The following is a 20,427-nucleotide window of genomic DNA, read 5'->3' as shown; positions in this document are numbered from 1 at the left end:
TTATAAATTTCAGCTAGTACAAAATGCAGCAGCCAGAGTTTTTACAAAAGCTAAAAGAAATACCCATATTAATCCTGTCCTATGTTCCCTTCACTGGCCTCCATCCAGTGTTGGACTGATAATGAGTTTACTAATTAGAGGACTGATTGACTGAAGAGTCCTCGAACCTGGGTTTGAACAGCTGACCTAAAGGTTATCCCAAAAACCTGCACACACACCGGCCCTTTGTGGATAAGATTGCCCATCCCTGCTGTAGCTTCACACCCCCCTGTGAAATAGCAGTGCTGATGTTCAGGGACCCCCCATGCCTGCGTTCCCACCTCCCTCACCCTCCTACTTATGCTGCCATAGCCATATCTGCCGGAGCTTACATATTACACTCACCTAACTGTCTGCACTGCCTCTAGTCTCCCCTAATAATGCTAATGCACTTTTTATCCCCCCCCTACCCGTCCTGGGGAGTGCTGCCTGGAGATACAAAAGAAGCAAAATATCTTGCCTATCCTGTTGCCTGTGACGTCCCTACTACCTGTGATGCCCCTACTACCTGTGATGCCCCTACTACCTGTGACGGCCTCCTGCCTTCCCTGCTGCCTGTGATTCTGCATTTACACAGACTTAAACTTGAGCGCATAAAATCAGGACTTTGCTAATTTGACTTCCTCTGCTGGCCCCTAGAGCCTGGTTCCTCCCAAGATTTCTTCATACTACTGTGATTCTCATTGCCACTGTCTCCTCTGGCTTGCTCACTGCAGGCTTTTGGCAGGGATAGGGTTGCTCTATTAAAAACAATGTAATATTGTGAAAACGCACTATACAAATAAAAATTAATTCAATTAAATATGAATCAAAAACAAAAATTGGTTTAAAAGCCATATGCTAGTTGATCGTACCATATTGATATAGCCCATTAAGCATGTATGGATTGGTCACAAGTGGTTGCAGGTGGCATACCGGTTTTGTTAATGAGCCAGTAGGGGGAGGAGATGAGGATCTTGAGGGCTCCCTGGGCGCGGAGCACGATGCGGATGGTCAGGCACAGCAGGCTCTTATTGGTGTCATACAGCCGCATCCGCACCACGTAGTTCTGGGTTCCCGGTGGGATCAGCAGCTCCTTGCATATGGGGAAGTTCTCCAGCAGCACGCCTGCCGAGAGAGCACGGAGCAGCCAGAATTAAGGCTAACGCGCTACACGGGGAGGGGGCTGGGCACAGCCTCAGCCACGGACATCAGGTGCAGAACACCCTTGAGTTCTGGTAAGACCTTTAAGATCTCTGAAAGGTAGGTGAACAAATTCAGTCTAGACATCATGGTTTATCTGGCAGTTGCAAACCCGAGTGGATTCAGTGTCAGACAGAATCATATGACTGAATCTATCCAGGCAAAAATGACACCTGTAGCTCAACTAAATCCTAGAATATGACCCTAAACCCAATCGGAAGTATGGGTCGGAATACGTAGCTATAGATATATACATGCAATAAAATAAATGTTGTGAAGATGCTTTGTCTGTTTTCTATTTTGCCTGTTTATATAGCTAGTTATTTCGTTCGACACACCAATTAAGAGTGGTGAGAGAAAGAAGGATTTGCAAAGCATTGGGAGGGATTACCATGTGCAGTAAACCATTCGCACTGCATCACCTAACTAGTTTTTATTGGGCTGTCAAGCAATTATTGGTAAGGCAGAACTTTTTAGTGCTAGAGCAGTATTTAAAAATCCCACCACAACAGTCCCCCCGACAAAGAAATAAATAAGACCGTATACAGCACAGTAGGTCATAAAAGCATGAACTGAAACACAAGATGGTACTTGATTCCTGAATGGAAATCAGGAAAGTCCCATGCAAACATGCAAGGTGCATAATCAGTGAAGGTGGGGCAAAGAGAGTTGGGTCAGTGTCCTTGGGTTGGGTTACAGACATGGAGACTAAAAGCACTGAACAAGCAAATGGTGGTAGACATGAAGGAACGTGAAGGAGATTTTTTAATACAGAATGGAGTACTATATGAACACCGCCCACTGCTTCCAAGACATCCAGATTCAGTACTTATGAGTGCTCTTCATCAACAGCTTCTCCAACCCACTAGTCTGCTTCACAGAGCAGAGTAACTCCAGTGACCACAACGTTCAAAGCCTCATTTCTCTCTTCAAGGATTCAGCAGCATGACTCTTCTCGGGTTTTGAGCTAACCACCAGCGGTAGCCTAGCTAAGAGCTTTCCCCGGGGGCCTCACCCAGCTCCATGTTCTGGGAGGTATCTGCGGCGTGCAGCACGGCCTCCCTGCCGGGCTTCATGGTGCCCTTGATGGTGGTGCCCTTGAGGTAGTAGTTGAGGTCACACGGCAGCAGGTTGGCCAAGACCAGCGTGGGCAGCAGGTAGATGGTGTGGCCAGGCTGCCGGTATATCTGCTTGGGTGCCCCTGGCACGGCCTTCGCCGGCTGCTGCTCAGGGTAGAACTCCTTCTTGATCACCACGCAGAATCTCAGAGCCAGAAACATGAAGCCGTTTACTAAACCCACTGGATCTATTCAAAAATGCATGTGCCTGAACTTGACCTGAATATGTTTGTCATCAGCAGTCATACTTGATTGTCTTATTAAGCTACAGAAATAGTGTCCTTATTTCAGGAAGTGCACTAGGTCTCCTACATGATGTACCCATCCACATGCAGTCCTTTGCCTTGGGCACAACCATTGTACCTGAAGCTGCGTTTGAGGTGGTCCTCAAAGTCCACCGACTGGCACTCCCTCTTACTGCTGCTGACTTCGCCGGGCCGCTCTACAGTGGTCCAATGGATCGGAGCCTTGCAGAAGAAGAGGCCCAGGCCTTTTGGCCGAGCCTGCAGCCTCCAGGAAGTGAGGTGCAGGGGCACAGCAAGGGACTCGCCAGGCAGGATTGGGGGAAGAACCACTGGCTCTGTTGGCGATGAGGAATGAGTGTTGGCTTCAAGCATCTCAGACTAAGTAAAACTTCACTTCACTTACTGTCCGGGCTAGAAAGGTGACACTCACTGTCGGGGGCAGACGGACTGTCCAGGCGAACTTCCATGGGGACCTCCAGCCGGTTTTTGACCATGAGCGCTGAGCGTACTGTGATGACCTTGCGTGCGCTGCCTTCCATGGTGATGGAGAAGACCACTCTGACTGGTGGAAGGGCCGAGAACTGGAAGGCAGAGGACAAAGAAACCACAGATAGAAGACTTCTATGAATTCACAGAGGATTCTGTTAAATCTGGGCAGACAGTGAAAGTCTCTGACAGTTTCAATAAGAGTTCTACCTTTGGCAAGTTCCACAAAGATTTTTATGAAACAAAGATGGACTTACGTAGACGTGAGGATGTATAATGTTGGTCCGACTGATTGGGCTGCCAACCTAGTGGATGAAAAGCTGATAAATTTTTATATTATGTACAAAAAACAGAAGGATAAAAAGATACAGTTCCTTTGAGCTTGCGTCACATCGCAACACCTAAAAATGACTTTGGCAGGTCTCTGCTTTCAGATCAAAGAGTCACTATAACAACAAACAGCACTGTCTACCCTACGCAGAAAGACCGGAATTCTCCATACTTATTCCACAAGAATGAGGTGGTTCACAGAATCTGAACAACAGAGTGAGATGTTAGTTTCAAGCCGGATGAGAGGGACTCACGGTGCTGGACTGGTTGTTACGATCAGGGGCAGCGTAGCGGAAGAACACCCCCACCTTGTCCACGGAGACAGGCTTTACCTGCTCCCAGCCTCCCACACGAACCAGCAGTTGATGCAGCTTCAGGTCATGGGTGTGCCTGGAACAAGGTCAGCCAAACTCAAAACCAGCAGGACGCTGCCACAAATCTGCCAGATAAAGACCAAGGCTGCTCCCCAGGGGTCAAAGACAAACCACTGCTACTACCACAATACCCAACGCTCAATCTAGAACAAAGATGAACATTATCAAATAAATAAAAACATTCCTCTATCCATTCATTCATCCATCCTCTGTACCCACTTCTATTCTGGATCACATGTGATCTTAAAATAAACAAATATATTAGACACGGACCCCACACCCACCTGTGCCTCAGTTTCTCCCGGGCCTCAAACTCAAAGGGGATTTCCTCTCCCGGCAGCACCTCCCGCCACTGGCTGACGTTGTGAGTGTCATCCAGACCTGGCCCGTGGGAATCAGAAATGGAATCTGCACTGCCACTGTGCGACAGCGCCACCCTGTGGGCAAAAATGTGCTTCTTAATATCAGGGCTACAGCAAGCTAAGTCAGATGCTTCTAGTGGACATACAGTTGAAAAGGTCACTGACTCTAATCCCAGGAGATGTACTTGGTCTGAAGCCCAATGATGTACATATTTTAAATCAAACTATGTCAGCAGCATGCAAAAAATGGTCTTAATAATTGATACTTTATATTGATCTTGAGTATATTGAAATTGTCTTTATGCCTCCCTCAACTTGCTCTTTTTTTCTGGAGTAAGCTGTCTGTGAAGGGAGCTGGGGGTTAAGGGCCTCACTCATGGACCCACAGATGTGCTGAGGCTGGGTTTGAACCGGCAACCTTGTGATTACAGCCACACAGGCTTAGCCCACTGAGCCACACGCTGCCCCCCTACAACACCTTCTGTGTTATTTGACTAAGCTACTCTCTAGTACTGATATGATGTGAGAGGTGGGATTACTGTGCACCACTATCAATCACAGTCTGGTTCACTGTCAGAACCAACTAACTGCCCAATGGGAAGCAGGATAAAAAAGTCGGAACCTGCCTGCACACAATTGCACAACTATCACACCTTGATTTTAGCAAGCAAACCCTCTCTTTTTCAATAATGTCAGTATGTCTTTTGTTCGTTCTCTTTCGTTCACTCTCTTTCGTTTGTTCGTTCTCTTTCGTTCACTCTCTTTCGTTTGTTCGTTCTCTTTCCTTCCTTCATTCTCTTTCATCCGTTCTTTTGTTTGTTTGTTTTTCTTTCGTTCATTCTCTTTTGTTCTTTCTTTGTCTGCCCTTTTCCCTGTTTTTGTATTATTCTGTATTAATGATGCTATAATGTACCACAATATACCCATGCAAATGGCCTTGGGATGACTGTTGTGAAAGGCGCTACTAGACATACTAACATTATAAAAACAAATTGAATTGAACTGAATTGATTATACTCTCATTCCTTCAAATCATATAACAGTATTATTGTTCATTACAGGTGTAAAGGAGCTCCATCAGTTCACAGTGACACAGTATCTAATCACAATAAAAGGTCTGTGCCCTGGCACCCAGGGAAGGATGGAGCCTCACCTGGTGGGCGTGGTGGTGAGGGTGGCGAACCACATGGTGCATCCGGTGTGGTTCCGCAGGGCATAGGGCACAAACGGCTGCCTCCGTTTGGACAGCTTGACATCCACTGAGGACCCGAAGGAAGTAAAGAGGACTATGAGAACCAGGCTTTGTACTGGGCAAACCCATGGGAATCTCAGCAAATTCATCGCCTGTTTGGGCCCAGTTCACTGCATCCACTGCATCTACAACTGGCTGTCCAAATACAGCTTTACATTAATCTAAATCAGTGCTTCCCAATCCAGTCCTCACAGACAGTTCATGTTTTTTCTCCCTCTCAAAAATGTGGACTTTCTGTGGGTCCCCAAGGACCGACTGGGAAACACTGATCTAAATAGTTAATCATGTGGTCAGCCTCAAAGTAGGATCAAAAAAATGATTTACATTTCCATTTTGCTCCAAAGAAAGTCCTACGTGCCAATCCTGACAAAATGTACGACGACGCAGTGTAAGCAATAATGAGGACAGGGAACAAACACACCGCCGAGTGAGAGAATGGCGGGACGACACACTGACAAATGAGCCAACTTAAACTGGGGAGAAGGTTGTTAATCAATCATGAAACAGAAACACAGGCAGAAAAAGTATAAATAAATAAACAAGCAAACAAACAAAAACAAACATAAAAAGCAACAGAACCAGGAAGAAGACCTGCAAGCGAAACCAAGCGATTCGCTGCATGGCGACTTGCACAAGTATCGTACACATTCCCACAATGAAAGCTAAGGATGCTCGTTTTCAGGGCTTACAAAGCTTACAAGAGTCTTCATTCTTTGTACGCTTTGTAAAGCCCCATTTTTATTAACGAAACCGCCTGATGAATAGCACAGAATCATCCGGCAAGGCTGAGAAGCAGCAGGCCTATCGCACATACGGCACGGCCGGGACAAAAGCCCGCTCAGTCTGAGCACTGTACCTCTGGCACGAATCTGCTGCTCGAGACAAGTCAAGCTGGCTGAGCTCCTAGTTCTAAGGTAGAAAAGAGGAAGACCTGACAGCAAGGAGACAGAGAGTTAGAGGGGAGAGACGAACACATGTGACTAGGAAAGGAGGGGAGAGGAGGAGAAGAAAAGAGCCAACGCTGGGCTAGACTCTCAAAGGAAGCACCAAGACGGCGATGACAGTCACCCAACTGGCCAGACTGCTAAACAAGAGCAGAAATGCCGCAAAAGGGGGTGTGTCCCAGTAGCAGACACAGCCACACTGCGACCTTCAAAAGACCTTCAACAGATTTCTCCGCTGTATGAACATCTCGGGTCTGTACTAAACATGAGCTTCAGAAGGCCTCGTGGGCTGGGCAACAGGCATCGTCCGAGCCCTGATAGCCGCACCCATGGTGGTAAATTATGGGGGGGACTGGGGGGGGTTATAACCACCCCAAGAATCAAATCCAGCCAGTACAACCCCCTGGAGCACCTTAAATGGTTGGAAACCTCAACCCCCCCCTCAATGGTCAACCCAAAGTTATGCCCTTGGCCACTGCAGAATTATGTTTAACACTAAAATCAAATGCAGAGCATCTCACACCTGTAAAATATCTATTTTATTTAAAATGTTACCACTGGATTTACAGGTTAAAAATGCAGAGACTTACTCTGGCCAACAGAGGGCGGGTCCACAGAGGAGCCCATCCAGGGCATGGGTGCGGAGCAGGGGGCCGTCACCCCCTCATCCTTCTCCTTGCAGTAATCAGCGAGCCAGGAGCTCTTGGTGGTGCTGTACTGCTCTGTGGGTTGCGGGGGGGGAAGCAAGCAGCAATTATAAACAGACAGACTAGATATTATTGCAGGCTAAGGCTCTGCTTTGAGTCTCCGAGTCCATATTATCTGAATTCAGGACTCAGGCACTTTATTGCCGGTGAGGACAAACATACCAGAATTGTTTGTGGTCCGATGCCAAACATGAACATAACAATAATACCTGACATTCAAGAGAAACAATTCATGGAACACTATGTATGAAAATAAATGGATGAAAATAGGAAATAGACAATAGATTTACAGCAGATTATTTTTCAGAACACACAGTGCAAGACAAATTAAGATCAGAAGTAGTGCAAAAAAAAAAAAATGGGGAAAAAAAAACATTCATTGGAGTGCAAGTTAATATGCAAGTTACACCATGAAGATGTCAGACAAGGGCATTTGTCACATTGTTGGAAACTGAACTTGGAAGCTTCCGGTAAGAAACCTGACAAACTAAAATGCAGCGTAGTGACTGATGGAAGAATGCTGACCTTTGACCCCCAGCAAGGACTAGGGTTGAAAATTCAGAGAATTTTCCCGTTAATCCCCATATATTCTAGTTAATTCCAATGGAAAGTTTCCAACTTGGAATATCTTCAAAATTCAAGTTCCCATGCAACGGAAAGTTTCTAGAAACCTTGCAACCCTACTGAGGACTCACCGAGTAAGACAGAGGTGATGTTGATGTCCAGCCTCTGCTTGGCCCGTACGCTCACCCTGAGCCGGGGGGGGTGCAAACGCCCCGCCGCCTGCTGCTGCCAGATGAGGGAACATGACCAGGGTTCGATGAAGGGCTCCCAGCCTGGGGGACACAAAGGGAGGGGGCAATTTGGCTAATGGGCACGTAGGTACGTGACGCGCTGGGCGACAAGCCCTGAGAGGGGGGCGGCTTACCGGACAGCTCGCGGTTATAGTAGTCTCCGGAAAGCGTGAAACTGGCGTTGCCTTCCTGGGTGGAGCCGATACGCTGCAGTACATAAAGTCCTGAAGAGGCACGATTAAGGCAGTTAGACATGGAAACACCGGCAACAAACACAGCACTCCCACATCAGCACTGGGCAGCTCAGATGACAGCGTTACCCACTGATCTCACCCAGTCATATAGCAGCAGATCCGCTTAGAAATCGAAACCTCGACTTGGAATAACTGATGTCAGGTCCTGCACCACCCAGCACTGAGCTCTAAACTGACTATCAGCTGTGCTGTTGTGCCACTGCAAAACTGCCACCTGTTTTTCCTTAAAACCCTCAACCTTTGAAATAATGTTGTAAATCTTCTTCAACTTTTCATACTTACTTAAACATAACTGCATCTGTTATTTGTTAATATTCATATTGTTAGCCAGCCTGGACCCTGTCTCAGGCAGCACAGGGAACAGAACTGATAACATGCTGGACATACAGCCATTTCCATTCCATGGTCATTCTTAGTATTAGTGTAAAAATAATGAGCAAAATCTTCCCTGGTGCACATGCTTCACCCATCATCCATCAGCCGCCTGATCTTATGGAATGCGTCGCTTCTGGAACTCACGCGAGAAGGTGAGCTCAGCCAGCGGGACATCGCAGTCCAGGCAGTCGTCGATGAAGCAGATGCACACGTTCTCGGCCTTCACTTCCACCCCGGAGAGGGGGTGGCTGGAGTGGCCCGCCGAGTCGCCCCCCCCCTCTGCTGACGAGGCGCTCATCTCCGCATTCTCCAGCAGCCACGTGGCGGCCTGGTCCAGTTGCCCTGACGAATCACAGCCCACATTATGACACACGCCCACATTTCACAGTCACTGCTACAATGGTTCCACAGTCATAATTAGCAATTGTAGGCTATGAGTAGAAATTCAATTATCATTATATTTACCTGTTAATATATCAGATTGTTTTTTCAAAGGCCACTTCTGACTACATCAATCCCTCGATTTGTGTTAACTCACTTTTTTTGTCATAATGGATCGTCAGGTTTAATATCAGAAGTTCAATCTCCTCAATATGTTTTTCAACCATAGCATATACTTTAAAAAAAGCTGTGATTCACATCAACATTATCATAAGCCAAACATCGTGTAAAAAAAAAAAAAAAAAAATCTGCACAATTTCCTCGGCACGACTGTTTCCAGCCAAAGAATGTCGTGTGGAATAAATTAGACAAGTGAGCCATGTGTGAACTATAGAATAAACAGACTATTGAAAAGCATTCAGTCTTTGTCATAACATTTGCATCGTCTTGACATTTCATAGTTTTTTCATATTTAGCCTTTGATATTTTTTCTAGATTAAAATGCTCTAGTGATAAAAAAAAAATGTTTGGGGTTTTTTTGGTGGTGAAATAATTTTTCCCATTTAATATAATGGAAACAGGACTTTGGTCTTCAGCAGCGAGGACCCTGGTGACACCCACCTGTGCAGAGGATCAGGGCCCTTCGACAGTCCTCCTTCTTAAAACCCAGGTCCTGCAGGCGGGCCAGCTGGCCCTCTGAAGACGAGAGTAACGTGTTATTCACCTTGAAGGCCCTCCTGTCTTCATTGGGGTCCTGCTCCTCTTTCCCAGAATTCCTACTCTTGGGAGTGGAAACATCACCCTGGGATTTGAGGGAATCCTTCAAAATCCTCCAGCAGCTACGAGGTCTCCTTAGGGGGTGCCGAGTAGCTCAGTGGGCTAAGTCTGTGCGCCTGGGGTCGGAAGGTCGTCGGTTCGAGCCCCCGGGCCCCATATCTGTGGGCCCTTGAATGAGGTCCTTGGCTCCCAGGGCGCTGAATGTCGGCTAACCCTATGCTGAGACCCACAAGCTATGATGAACAAGATGGCGTATGCAGAGAGAAGCATTCCACTGTACCTATACTTTTGCAAATAGCAAAATTTCTCTCATCTTTATCCTTAACCCCATTGGTCAAACTGCAGGAGCACGTAAAACACCTCACATGTCAATACAGCTGCCCAGTTTACACCTTTTTCACACAAAAAAGGGAGCTTCTGGTTATGCGACTGTACAGGAGATATCGCTGTTAACGCTTTTCTGTCCATTGCTTATTGTGACTCTCAGTCAATACATCTGTACTGGGTGGCTGCTTGATACTGATCTTAAGATCAGTGTAAGATGTTTGACTAATATTGTGGCATCATAGTGTAGATGGAAGTTTCTACAATGGATATAGTGGAAAGCTGAAAAAGATGCAAAGAATATATGGGCAATAGAGGTTCTGTAACAATGACACTCATACCCAGTAAGGCCTGCGTCTTCTGCCTGAAAAGGTCCTTCTGACTTGCAGAGGAATCAGGGCCGGCTGCAGATGGGCCCGGCGGCTTGCAGGGGGCGGGGTCACTGGGCGCCAGGGAGCTGGAGGTGGGGATGGACTTGGCGATGGCCAGGAACAGCTGCACGTCATTGTAGGAGAGACGGATGTCCAGGGCCGGGAACTGAATCTGTAAAGGAAATGTTCTGGTGTTCTGAACATGATTTGAACTGGCGCCTCCTGACTAAATGCTTGCAATGCCTGCACACCTCCAGCAGGGGGGGGATGTCCTCCATGTTGAAGGCATCCAGGAGGCCGGAGCTGCTCTGATAGGTGGGGCTTCCACAGAGCTCTACCTGCACATTGACGGGGTCGATGATGGACAGCGCCGTCTCCTGCTCGCTGCCGAGCCGGCAGGAGAACACCTGGGTACGGGGAGGGAGACACGTCCGCGGTGATCAGCACTGACAGGAGGACAGGAACAGGACGCCGTAAAAAGCCACAGCATCACAGCTGTTTATCAGAGCAGCAGGGAACAGTTACAGTCAAGAAAAGAGCAATCGGGACAAACAGCACCTGCTCAAGTATTCAAAGTGAAATGTAGATAATCATTAGAGAACAGTTTAGAACTGGTACAAAAGCAGGAGCTCAGAAATGTGTTCAACTACTCGGCTCATGAGCAAAGAACCAAAAACACTTTCTACCGTAACATTTCTCTATAGAGGAATAATACTCTTCTACACTCTTACAAGCCACTTTGTCAGTGTTTCCCAACCCAGTTCACGGTGACACACAGACAGTCCACATCTTTGCTTCCTCCCAGCTCCCTGCCAGACAGTCCACATCTTTGCTTCCTCCCAGCTCCCTGCCAGACAGTCCACATTTTTGCTCCCTCCCAGCTCCCTGCCAGACAGTCCACATTTTTGCTCCCTCCCAGCTCCCGGCCAGACAGTCCACGTTTTTGCTCCCTCCCAGCTCCCTGCCAGACAGTCTACATTTTTGCTCCCTCCCAGCTCCCTGCCAGACAGTCCACATTTTTGCTCCCTCCCAGCTCCCTGCCAGACAGTCCACATTTTTGCTCCCTTCCAGCTCCCTGCCAGACAGTCCACATTTTTTCTCCCTCCCAGCTCCCTGCCAGACAGTCCACGTTTTTGCTTCCTCCCAGCCAGACAGTCCACTTTTTTTCTCCCTCCCAGCTCCCGGCCAGACAGTCCACATTTTTACAGGAAGCTGGGAGGGAGCAAAAACGTGGAAAATCTGCGGCTCCCTGAGGACTGGACTGAGAAACACTGCACTTGTTCATGGACATGGGCGTCACCAACCTCAATGCCAGCCAGGCTCCCGGAAAAAGGCCGGTCCAGCAGACGAGGCTTGTAGGTCAGCACAGTGGTGCCCTTCAGGATGATGGCGTTGGTGTCCTGGCAGGAACATTCCTCCACCACCACAAACTCCGTTCCTGTGGCACAGCAGGAGCGTCCAACACAAACATGGGTATCTGGTTTTACTTAGCCAGGCTCAGGCTGAATTTAATAACAATCATAATAATAATAATAATCGATACTTTATTGATCTGAATTTTCTTTATGCCTCCCTCAACTTGCTCTTCTTTGAAGAGTAAGCTGGCAGTGAAGGGCAGCCACCCGTAGTGGCACCCAGGGAGCTGGGGGTTAAGGGCCTTGCTCAAGGACCCGCAGACGTGCTGAGGCTGGGTTTGAACCGGTGACCTTCTGATTACAGGCACACAGGATTATGGCACTGAGCCACACGCTGCCCCATGAATTTAACTGCAGGTAGAACTAATATACCCAATAGGTAACGATAACTCATTAAGTCAAAAACAAAGAAGAAACTGTAATACTATGGACATTTGTGCATATCTTGCAGGGGATTCTGGGTAATCTGCTCAAAGAGGTAGACTCCTGTAAGCATTCTCTCTTGCTGCCTCACCCGTCACATTGACCTTGATCTCCAGGTGACGTTCCTGAGTAACCGGCACAGTGGACCTCTTGGTGACCACGCCACTCTTGACTGTCTTGGGCATCACGGCGGTGGGGGGGGCTCCCGCATCGCTGCCGCCACTGGGGCAGCGTTGTCTCCCATGGGCAGCGCCACTTTCGGCTGGCACACGCAGGAAGTCGCGCACCAGCTGAAGCCAGTCGAAGATGAGGAAGACGCGCAAGTTGTTCAGCACCACGGTGAAGCAGGACGCGTCCCGGGTGGACCTGAGCCAAGATGGCGGGGGGGGTACAATGTCCACACCATCAGAAATATGGCACAGCCCTGCTACAGTTTTATTCACCAAGGTACAAACAATAATGCGCTCATTTCTGTACCTTAAAAGGTACATTTACTTAGTTAGGGTACAGTGGCAGACCCTTGAGGGAACAGTCAACAGTGTCAAGTAACTGTACCATCAAAGGTACAAATTGACCCTTCTATTACGACAGCGTTCCATCAACTGGGCACGAACAGCACTTTTTTTTTTTTTTTTTAGGAAATTTATTTCCTAATTGGACCAGTTTAAATGACTATGACACTAACAAAGGAGATTAAAGGCACAGTAGGGCAGGACTGGGCATAGGACAGGACAGGAATGGACCAGGACAAGGACCAGGACAAGGACCAGGACAGCCAACGAACCTGTAGTGCAGCTCCATCTGCAGGGAGGCTCGGTTGGCCCCGGTCCTGGAGGGCTGCAGGATACAGTGGAACACGTTGCGCTTTCCCCCAGAGGCTTTGGTGCCCGGGGCGGAGTCAGGCCCCCCATAACGCGTGTCATACGCCAGCAGCGAGTGGGACACCAGGTTCACAGACTTGGACCCATTGGAGAAGCTCTCAAACAGCAGCTTGGACTTGCGGAAGTCGAACCTGCAGTGGCGGCACACCGGTCAAAGAACCGAACCCGCGAGCCTGTGGGGAAGCCGTTGGATAGGTCTGGATGGACTGCTAAGCGTAACCACGGCCAGGCAGCCACACCGCTGATGCGCTGCTCTTCAGTTCAGGATGGCTAACAAGGACGGAGAACGAAGAGCATTTAATTTGGATTCCCAGAGACTGAACTGCCTACCTGGCCAATGAGCGCGTCCAACCCGCAGCAGCCGGAGCGTCGAGCAGCTCCAGGCTGACGTCCATCATGTTAACGAGGAAGGACAGGCTGGTGTACACATCCCCACTCAGCACCGTCTGCAAGGGCGCCGGGTGAGGAAGCCAGGGAACACGGGGAGGGGGGGGGGGGGTGTTTGCATTTACAATGTTTCATTTTGCCAAATTAGGTCGAGTTTGAAATACAAAGCAGATCACAAGGCTAGGAAAAGCATTACTGCTAATGGATCTTTTTGTGTGTCTATGTATGTGTTTATGTATATATTACATCAAGGGGTCCAAATGTCCCCACAAGGGGAAACACTCAATCTGTGACTGCAATCAAAAAATAAAAGTTGCCAAAAGCCTACTATTTTGTTTGGTTACTTGTGGTTAAGGTTAGGGCTGGGTAGGGATTAAGGTCGTCATGTTGGGAGTTTTCCCCCAGAGAAATGAACAGTCAGTCCCCAAAAAAGTTTTTAAGAACATTTTAAATATTTAAAAAACAGTGAGCATAATCCACTCACATAATATTACTGTCGCACAATGACAACAATGTCTAATAACCTTTCTGCCGGCCTCTTGCCTCTTTAATATTAACATCCCGGACTGCACATTTGTGCTTGTGCTAAAAACCCAAAAACGCCGTTCGCCATACATAGGTGCTGGGGTCCTGCAGGTTGTAGGGTCTGAGGAATTCCTCCACTGGTTCCCCCAGATTGTTCTCCAGGAGCCCCCGGATCAGCCGGTACCGGTCCAGGTCCAGGGAGCAGTGCACGGAGGACAGGCTGCCATGGATGGACATGTCTGGCACAGAATGGCTCAGCTCCCTGCAGCAGGAACAGAGGTTCAGGCAAACCCTTTATCAAGTAAGGAATGAATCGACTTCTTCGCATAACTGCAATGTTTCCTTAGAAATGGCACAGAGCATGAGCGACTCCCAGAAAGGGATTAAGCAGCGTCCACCTTCAGGTCATGCAACAAAAGGCTTAGTCAGTTATTCGAAACAGCCGGCTGTACAAACAGGATAACGCTTATGCTAAGCCAGCAAGCTTGGCAGTGCAGGCACGGAAATGGGCCCCCAGCTCACAGCACAGGCATGGAAACAAGGGCCCCCAGCTCACAGCACAGGCATGGAAACAAGGGCCCCCAGCTCCCAGCACAGGCACAAAGACGGGCCCCCAGCTCCCAGCACAGGCATGGAAACAAGGGCCCCCAGCTCACAGCGTAGGCCTAGAGACGGGGGGCCCCCAGCTCAGGCACAAAGACAGGCCCCCAGCTCACAGCACAGGCATGGAAACAAGGGCCCCCAGCTCACAGCGTAGGCCTAGAGACGGGGGGCCCCCAGCTCAGGCACAAAGACGGGCCCCCAGCTCCCAGCACAGGCATGGAAATGAGGGCCCCGAGCTCACAGCGCAGGCCTAGAGACGGGGGGCCCCCAGCTCCCAGCACAGACACAAAGATGGGCCCCCAGCTTACAGCACAGGCATGGAAACAAGGGCCCCCAGCTCACAGCGTAGGCCTAGAGATGGGGGGGCCCCCAGCTCCCAGCACAGGCACAAAGACGGGCCCCCAGCTCACAGCACAGGCATGGAAACAAGGGCCCCCAGCTCACAGCGTAGGCCTAGAGACGGGGGGCCCCAAGCTCCCAGCTCAGGCACAAAGACGGGCCCCCAGCTCCCAGCACAGGCATGGAAACAAGGGCCCCCAGCTCACAGCGTAGGCCTAGAGATGGGGGGGGGGGGGGCCCAGCTCCCAGCACAGGCACAAAGACGGGCCCCCAGCTCACTTGTCCAGGTTCCTCTCCACCTTCAGGCTGAGCCGGCAGCGCTCCTTCAGCAGGCTGCCCCCCGTGCGGCGCACCGAGTAGGAGGGGAAGAGCAGGTCGCCTTCCAGTGGCTTCCTGGTGCCGTCCCAGGACTCGCAGGGCAGCCGCTCCGCCGCAAAGATGTCCATCTCCTGCAGGTCCAGGGCGATGCAGTCCAGCAGGCACACGTGGTCCTCTGATGGCGTCAGAGGTCAGAGGGTCACAAGGACGGCTGGATCCAAAGTCATTTTTAGATCAATTTGCACTTGTCCTGTGTTTTTTGTAAGAAGTCAGAGCACAAGTTCCTAACAGCACATATTTCACTATGGTAACAAGTAATTTTATCGTTTATATAATTCGCTTTTCAGATGCTTTATGACATTAATTAACGGGCAGTGATGATTGCCCATTAGTCAAGCTTTGTAAGCTGAATAATTAATTTGCCAATTAACGATGCCCTGAACACCCAGGGTAGAATCTTATTAATGGTGTATTTTATGATCACAAGGAGCCTGGGGGCTTGATGAAAATGGGTCATTTAAAGGGAGCATCTTCTAACCTTCCCAGCATAGAGTAATGCTGAGCTGGGCTTTTCCACAGCAGAGCCTACACAAATAACACTTAACACAAAGGGGGGGGGGGCTCTGGGTTTTCCAGCCAGTTAGGCACTGACAGCTCACCAGGACTAACAATATCCACAGCAGGCATCTTCCCCAGGGCAGGCTGGGGCCGGCCCAGGGAAAAGCCAGTGCCAGTGCCGCTGGAGGCCGGCTCCGGAGACTCCTCCCTGGGCACAGTGCTGGGTGCTGGGGGAACATTTCTCACACGGTCCTGTAGAATGCAACTCATGTTAGCAGAGTCCAAAACAACAGGAACAAGAACACAGTCAATCTGCACAATAAGAGCTGCAATTATAACAGGCATTAGCCAATTAAAATGAAGTGCATAATAACAGTAACAAAAAAGCACAGGGCAGCAAAACTGGTGTTTCCCCTGCACTGTTAGCAGAACGCAGGCCATTCTGCTTTCAGCGAGCCGCCTCTCAGCGTACGAGGGGAAACACGCGACTTGCTGACTGCAAGCAGACACAGCAGTCAGAGAAAGCCAGCACTGCCCTTGAAACGGCCGTGACTCGCCACACAGACGCTATAAACTCACAAATAAATGAACAAACTCTGATAACTGGAAACATCCCTTGCAGGTTGACTGATGAAAGCAAACCAAAATTTCTGACAGACACATTCATGCACTTGTGAGAGTCGAAACGAGACAAAGGAGAGTGAGGCTTCCTGTGTGACAGGGGACCTCACAGGGGGCAGGATCCTTGAAGGAGCTGGCATGCAAAACCAGATTCTCGTGGAAACAAAGCGAACACATGATGCATGAATGACAGCAGGGAGACATTGCTAAAGGCACTGCACTGCAAATTTAAAATGACAACAACACTGATCCATTAATGGCAGGTGGTTTATCCACACATGACAAAAATGACAAGTTTGGCACTACTAAATATTCTACAATGCTCAATTTCCAAAGAAAGACAAAGGTACAAGCCAAGGAAAAACAAAAATAACAATGACGAACAGAATTTTTACATGAGATGCTTACTAACATTTGTCAAAACAATTAAAGGTTTTCCACCAAAAATTACAAGCCTGAAGGTTGCTTTAGGTAAAAAGCGCAGGCTTGTAACATCAGGGTTAAATAAATAAGTCGATAACTATAAAGGTTAAGGAGGAAACCCCAAACCAGGCTCGATAGCGAGAGACACTGCAGAAATCTAGCTCAGGCATAACTAAACGCTTGAAGAAAGCAGGCAGGTAGCAGGTCAGGCAGAGTGTGGGCCAGAGACTCACCAGAGAGGGGAAAAAGGCATGAGCCATGGTAAGTTTCTCTACCTTGTCTTTGTGGGAAAATGTACCACATGAGCCGGCAGGTAGGAAGCGGTTACGGACTCGCAGCTGGCCGAGGTTGGCCACGATGAGCCGGGGCGAGCGGGAGCTCTCTGGAATCAGGAGCACCGGGGCACCGGCTTCGATGTCCAGGAGGATGCGGGCCGCGCGCTGAGGATGTTCCCGCACCTGCCGGACAGAGCCGACAGAGCGCTGACAAACTGCCGGATCTCCACAAGGTCCGAGTGCATACACCTATAACCTTTATTACACACCGTGCTGATTAGCACGACTATTTATGACACAAACAATATTATACTGCAAACATGTACATGACACTACAAAAGAAATCAGCAACATTTTTGTTTTTGGCCTAACTGACTACTAATTTAATCATCAGTCATGGTTTTAGGACTTCTGAAAGACCCTTAGTGCTGTTTAGGTGATTGGAGAAAGGCTTAAAGTTACGCTACGAAGATTAAAAAAGTAATTCTTGGAGTTACAAATTCAAATTAGGTTAAACCACATTCGAAACAAAAACAAGGGGTGTTTTTCAATACCAAGAATGCAAAGATCATACTTGTGGTCTTGGCAAGACCGGTCTTGCTAACTTGCCTCCCAAGAATGAACTTGGGAAGCAATGAGTCATGGGATTAGCCTCATTCTGCGAGGATGCAACAGATGTATCCTTGATATTTGGGGCAGGGCAAGAACGACATTCGGGGATTTTTACTGTCCTTTGTACTTCTGTTCTGAAGTATTGGAACTTAAGTATTGGAAGGTGACATACAGCCTGGCCCTCCATCGCGGCCCGCTGCCTGCCCAGGACGTCCTGCAGCTGGGTAAAGTGCTGGATGAAGGCTACCACCTCTGCCTGGAAGCGCTGCGTATGCACGTACTGCACCGAGGCCATCTGCAGAGACACCTTCATGTCGCACTGACGCTTCAGGAAGGGGTCTGGCTCACCATACCTGCATGGGACACAGAGGGCAGCCTCAGAGACCTCAGAGCCAAAACGCCACGTCTTACAAACACAAAACTCAAAGATTACACAACAAAAAGCACTGAATGGGTTAGGGTTACTGATATTCACATATAAGTGAATATCAGTAAGCATGAGTAGTAAATGAATACTTGTGGATGTTGAAAACGAGTGCCTCGCCGCCCCGTGTGGTGAAGCGCTCCCTGTACAGGTCTCCGTGTGGTGTCAGGTCACTGAGAGATAAACTTCCCAGACTGCCTTGCAGGGTCAAGTCTCCCTCTGAGAGACAGGAAGTGTTTCAGGAAGACACTGGGAAGTGCATTGTGCAGGTCACTGGCATTTTGTGACAAGAATACAAGGATTAACTGGATATTAATTTGACTTTAATACCCAGGTTCTAAACTTACCAATCATCTCTAAATGGGCAGACAGTTTGGAGACACTAGCTTTGGCGAGTTCATTGGTTTTCTTGTTGAGAACGAGGGATAGAGAATGGACCTTGGAAGAACATTAAGAAAATTAATGAAAGGCAATCAATCTGGGAAGGAATCAATACATGTACTTGGACGAACAACCAAAAGTTCAAATTAATGCAAGTTGTTAATCTTATCCTTTGTATTCAAAGTCCTCTTGTGGAATTACCTTCAGGTCAAGCCTGGTGTTGACCCTCTCCGGTTCTTCCTCCTCATAGGCTAATCCTGTTTCTTCTGTACAGGTGTAAAGTGGCTGGTGACTATGCGTCTCCTGGGTTGGGTCCAGAGGAACTTTCAGAGCATGGTTGTTTGCTGTGGAGCCGATGCCAAAGAAGTCGAGAATGACCACCCAAGTCTGAAGAGTGATGAGAACGTCCAGGCAGTTGAAGTCCACATCCACACTGCGGCTGACACTGCCATAGCGGCTCTTGAACTCGGGATGACGTTTGTCCACCAGAAGGATGTTCATGCGGACCAGGGAATCGTCAAAATCTGGGGCCGGGAGAGATCCCGGGATGTTGCGGGTTGGGGAAGGAGGAGGGGTACTTGGGCAAGCTGGGTCTTCAGTTTTCCGAGCACCAGAAGATGGTGTGTTGGGGTGTCTCTGGTAGAACTGGAAGACATTCTGCGCCTCCTCCATCTGGGCTGGGAGGGAACGGGGCATATCAGGGTAAAGGACACTGGATGCCGTTGGGCAGGACTGTGAGAGGTACTCTTTGCGGCTGAAGGTGGAGGGCTTTGGGGCACCCCTGGAAACCATGAGGTGCTTGTACTTTGAGTCTGGATTGGGCTCCAGGAGATCCTCCATTAGCAGAGAACGAAGGGTGAGCTCAACTGCCAAAGACTGAGGATGGTCCTTTGTGAATTCCCCCTCCAGATCCTGGAAACACAAGCTGACAAGGCCCTGAGAGCCCTGGCTGAGGTCAGCACTGAGATGCACCTGCAACTCTGCCACTCGAAAGTTGGCCCTTAACTGGGTAAAAGATGGGGGCTGGAGGGAAGGGCTGTGGCCCAGCAGGGGAATGGGCGTAGAGAGGGAGGAGGACAGGGAAGCATAGGACAGTCCAGCAAAGGGAGGGTCGTGTGCAAAAAGCCCGCCCTGCGAATCTGGGAAACGAGGGAGCTTGGCGTAGCATGGAGTGGGGGGCGGCGGAGTTGGGGGCTGACTCGGTGTTGCTCGATCGTCTTCAATAAAGGACAGATTGTCCAGGGTCTGTAAGACCTGCTCATATACAGGCTTGGCGAGAAACACCTAGAATAAACCAAGAAAAAATGGTTTACATTAACAGAGCATCTCTGATTACAGCTACGGTGCTAAAAAACCATAGGAAAGAAAATATCCCAATAACAGGTATCGGGTAACATTTATAAAAGGTGTCACCATCTACAGGCTATACACTAACTACAGTTGATTGGAACAAATGACATGTGCAGAGCATTAAACACAAGAGACATTAAACTTAAATTAAAATAAGAAGCTGGAGCAATTTACCTGTACAGCATTGACAAATCTGCCCTCTACTCTGAGCTGTCCTGCGCTGAGGAACGGCTCATCGTTAGAGACGAAGGAGAACTGCATGTCATCTGAGACAGGAACTTTCTCAAGGGTGAACTGGATCGTGGTGTCTTTGAGGATGTGAAAAGCTTAAAACACAGGGAAACAAGACAGCTGATTAACTGGTGTTCAGTCAGAAGCTAAGAGGCTTTTAAATCATCCAAGAATCATATTACATGAGATACTATATGCTGGTTTGAAACTGCCACAAACAGAAGATTTTATTGAGGGGGACATACAATAAATTACATACAACAGTCTATTTATTAAGAGGGACTGAATGAAGCAAGATTAAATGTTGGGGTTTCCTACACCCCTGATCACAAAAACCTCTAAAAGG

The 20,427-nt window shown here is 48.7% G+C and overlaps 1 protein-coding gene across 5 annotated transcripts in view; it reads right to left on the bottom strand.

Moving 5' to 3' along the window:
* The window catches only part of vps13d (vacuolar protein sorting 13 homolog D), a 61,331-nt gene that overhangs the window by 28,050 nt on the left and 12,854 nt on the right, over positions 1-20,427 (bottom strand). For 3 of the 5 annotated variants that reach the window (XM_072713430.1, XM_023841423.2, XM_023841422.2), the window contains 29 exons: positions 20,025-20,176; positions 18,702-19,784; positions 18,467-18,557; positions 18,212-18,338; positions 17,868-18,048; positions 17,084-17,266; positions 15,866-16,016; positions 15,168-15,381; positions 14,037-14,208; positions 13,365-13,480; positions 12,938-13,165; positions 12,245-12,519; positions 11,620-11,753; positions 10,567-10,722; positions 10,286-10,487; positions 9,465-9,539; positions 8,607-8,804; positions 7,968-8,057; positions 7,735-7,875; positions 6,923-7,054; positions 6,245-6,319; positions 5,290-5,395; positions 4,059-4,211; positions 3,655-3,790; positions 3,328-3,375; positions 3,015-3,165; positions 2,703-2,919; positions 2,237-2,484; positions 955-1,146 (listed from right to left, as the gene is read on the bottom strand). In XM_072713430.1, coding sequence (XP_072569531.1) covers positions 955-1,146; positions 2,237-2,484; positions 2,703-2,919; positions 3,015-3,165; positions 3,328-3,375; positions 3,655-3,790; positions 4,059-4,211; positions 5,290-5,395; positions 6,245-6,319; positions 6,923-7,054; positions 7,735-7,875; positions 7,968-8,057; positions 8,607-8,804; positions 9,465-9,539; positions 10,286-10,487; positions 10,567-10,722; positions 11,620-11,753; positions 12,245-12,519; positions 12,938-13,165; positions 13,365-13,480; positions 14,037-14,208; positions 15,168-15,381; positions 15,866-16,016; positions 17,084-17,266; positions 17,868-18,048; positions 18,212-18,338; positions 18,467-18,557; positions 18,702-19,784; positions 20,025-20,176 — 5,427 coding nt within the window. The remainder of the gene's footprint in view (positions 1-954; positions 1,147-2,236; positions 2,485-2,702; positions 2,920-3,014; positions 3,166-3,327; positions 3,376-3,654; positions 3,791-4,058; positions 4,212-5,289; positions 5,396-6,244; positions 6,320-6,922; positions 7,055-7,734; positions 7,876-7,967; positions 8,058-8,606; positions 8,805-9,464; positions 9,540-10,285; positions 10,488-10,566; positions 10,723-11,619; positions 11,754-12,244; positions 12,520-12,937; positions 13,166-13,364; positions 13,481-14,036; positions 14,209-15,167; positions 15,382-15,865; positions 16,017-17,083; positions 17,267-17,867; positions 18,049-18,211; positions 18,339-18,466; positions 18,558-18,701; positions 19,785-20,024; positions 20,177-20,427) is intronic. The other 2 variants (XM_023841424.2, XM_023841425.2) reach the window with 1 other exon arrangement.

The sequence above is a fragment of the Paramormyrops kingsleyae genome, chromosome 6, assembly GCF_048594095.1.
Source record: "Paramormyrops kingsleyae isolate MSU_618 chromosome 6, PKINGS_0.4, whole genome shotgun sequence".
NCBI lineage: Eukaryota > Metazoa > Chordata > Actinopteri > Osteoglossiformes > Mormyridae > Paramormyrops > Paramormyrops kingsleyae.
The sequence above is the reverse complement of the archived record's forward strand: the minus strand, read 5'-3'. Positions and strand labels throughout refer to the sequence as shown.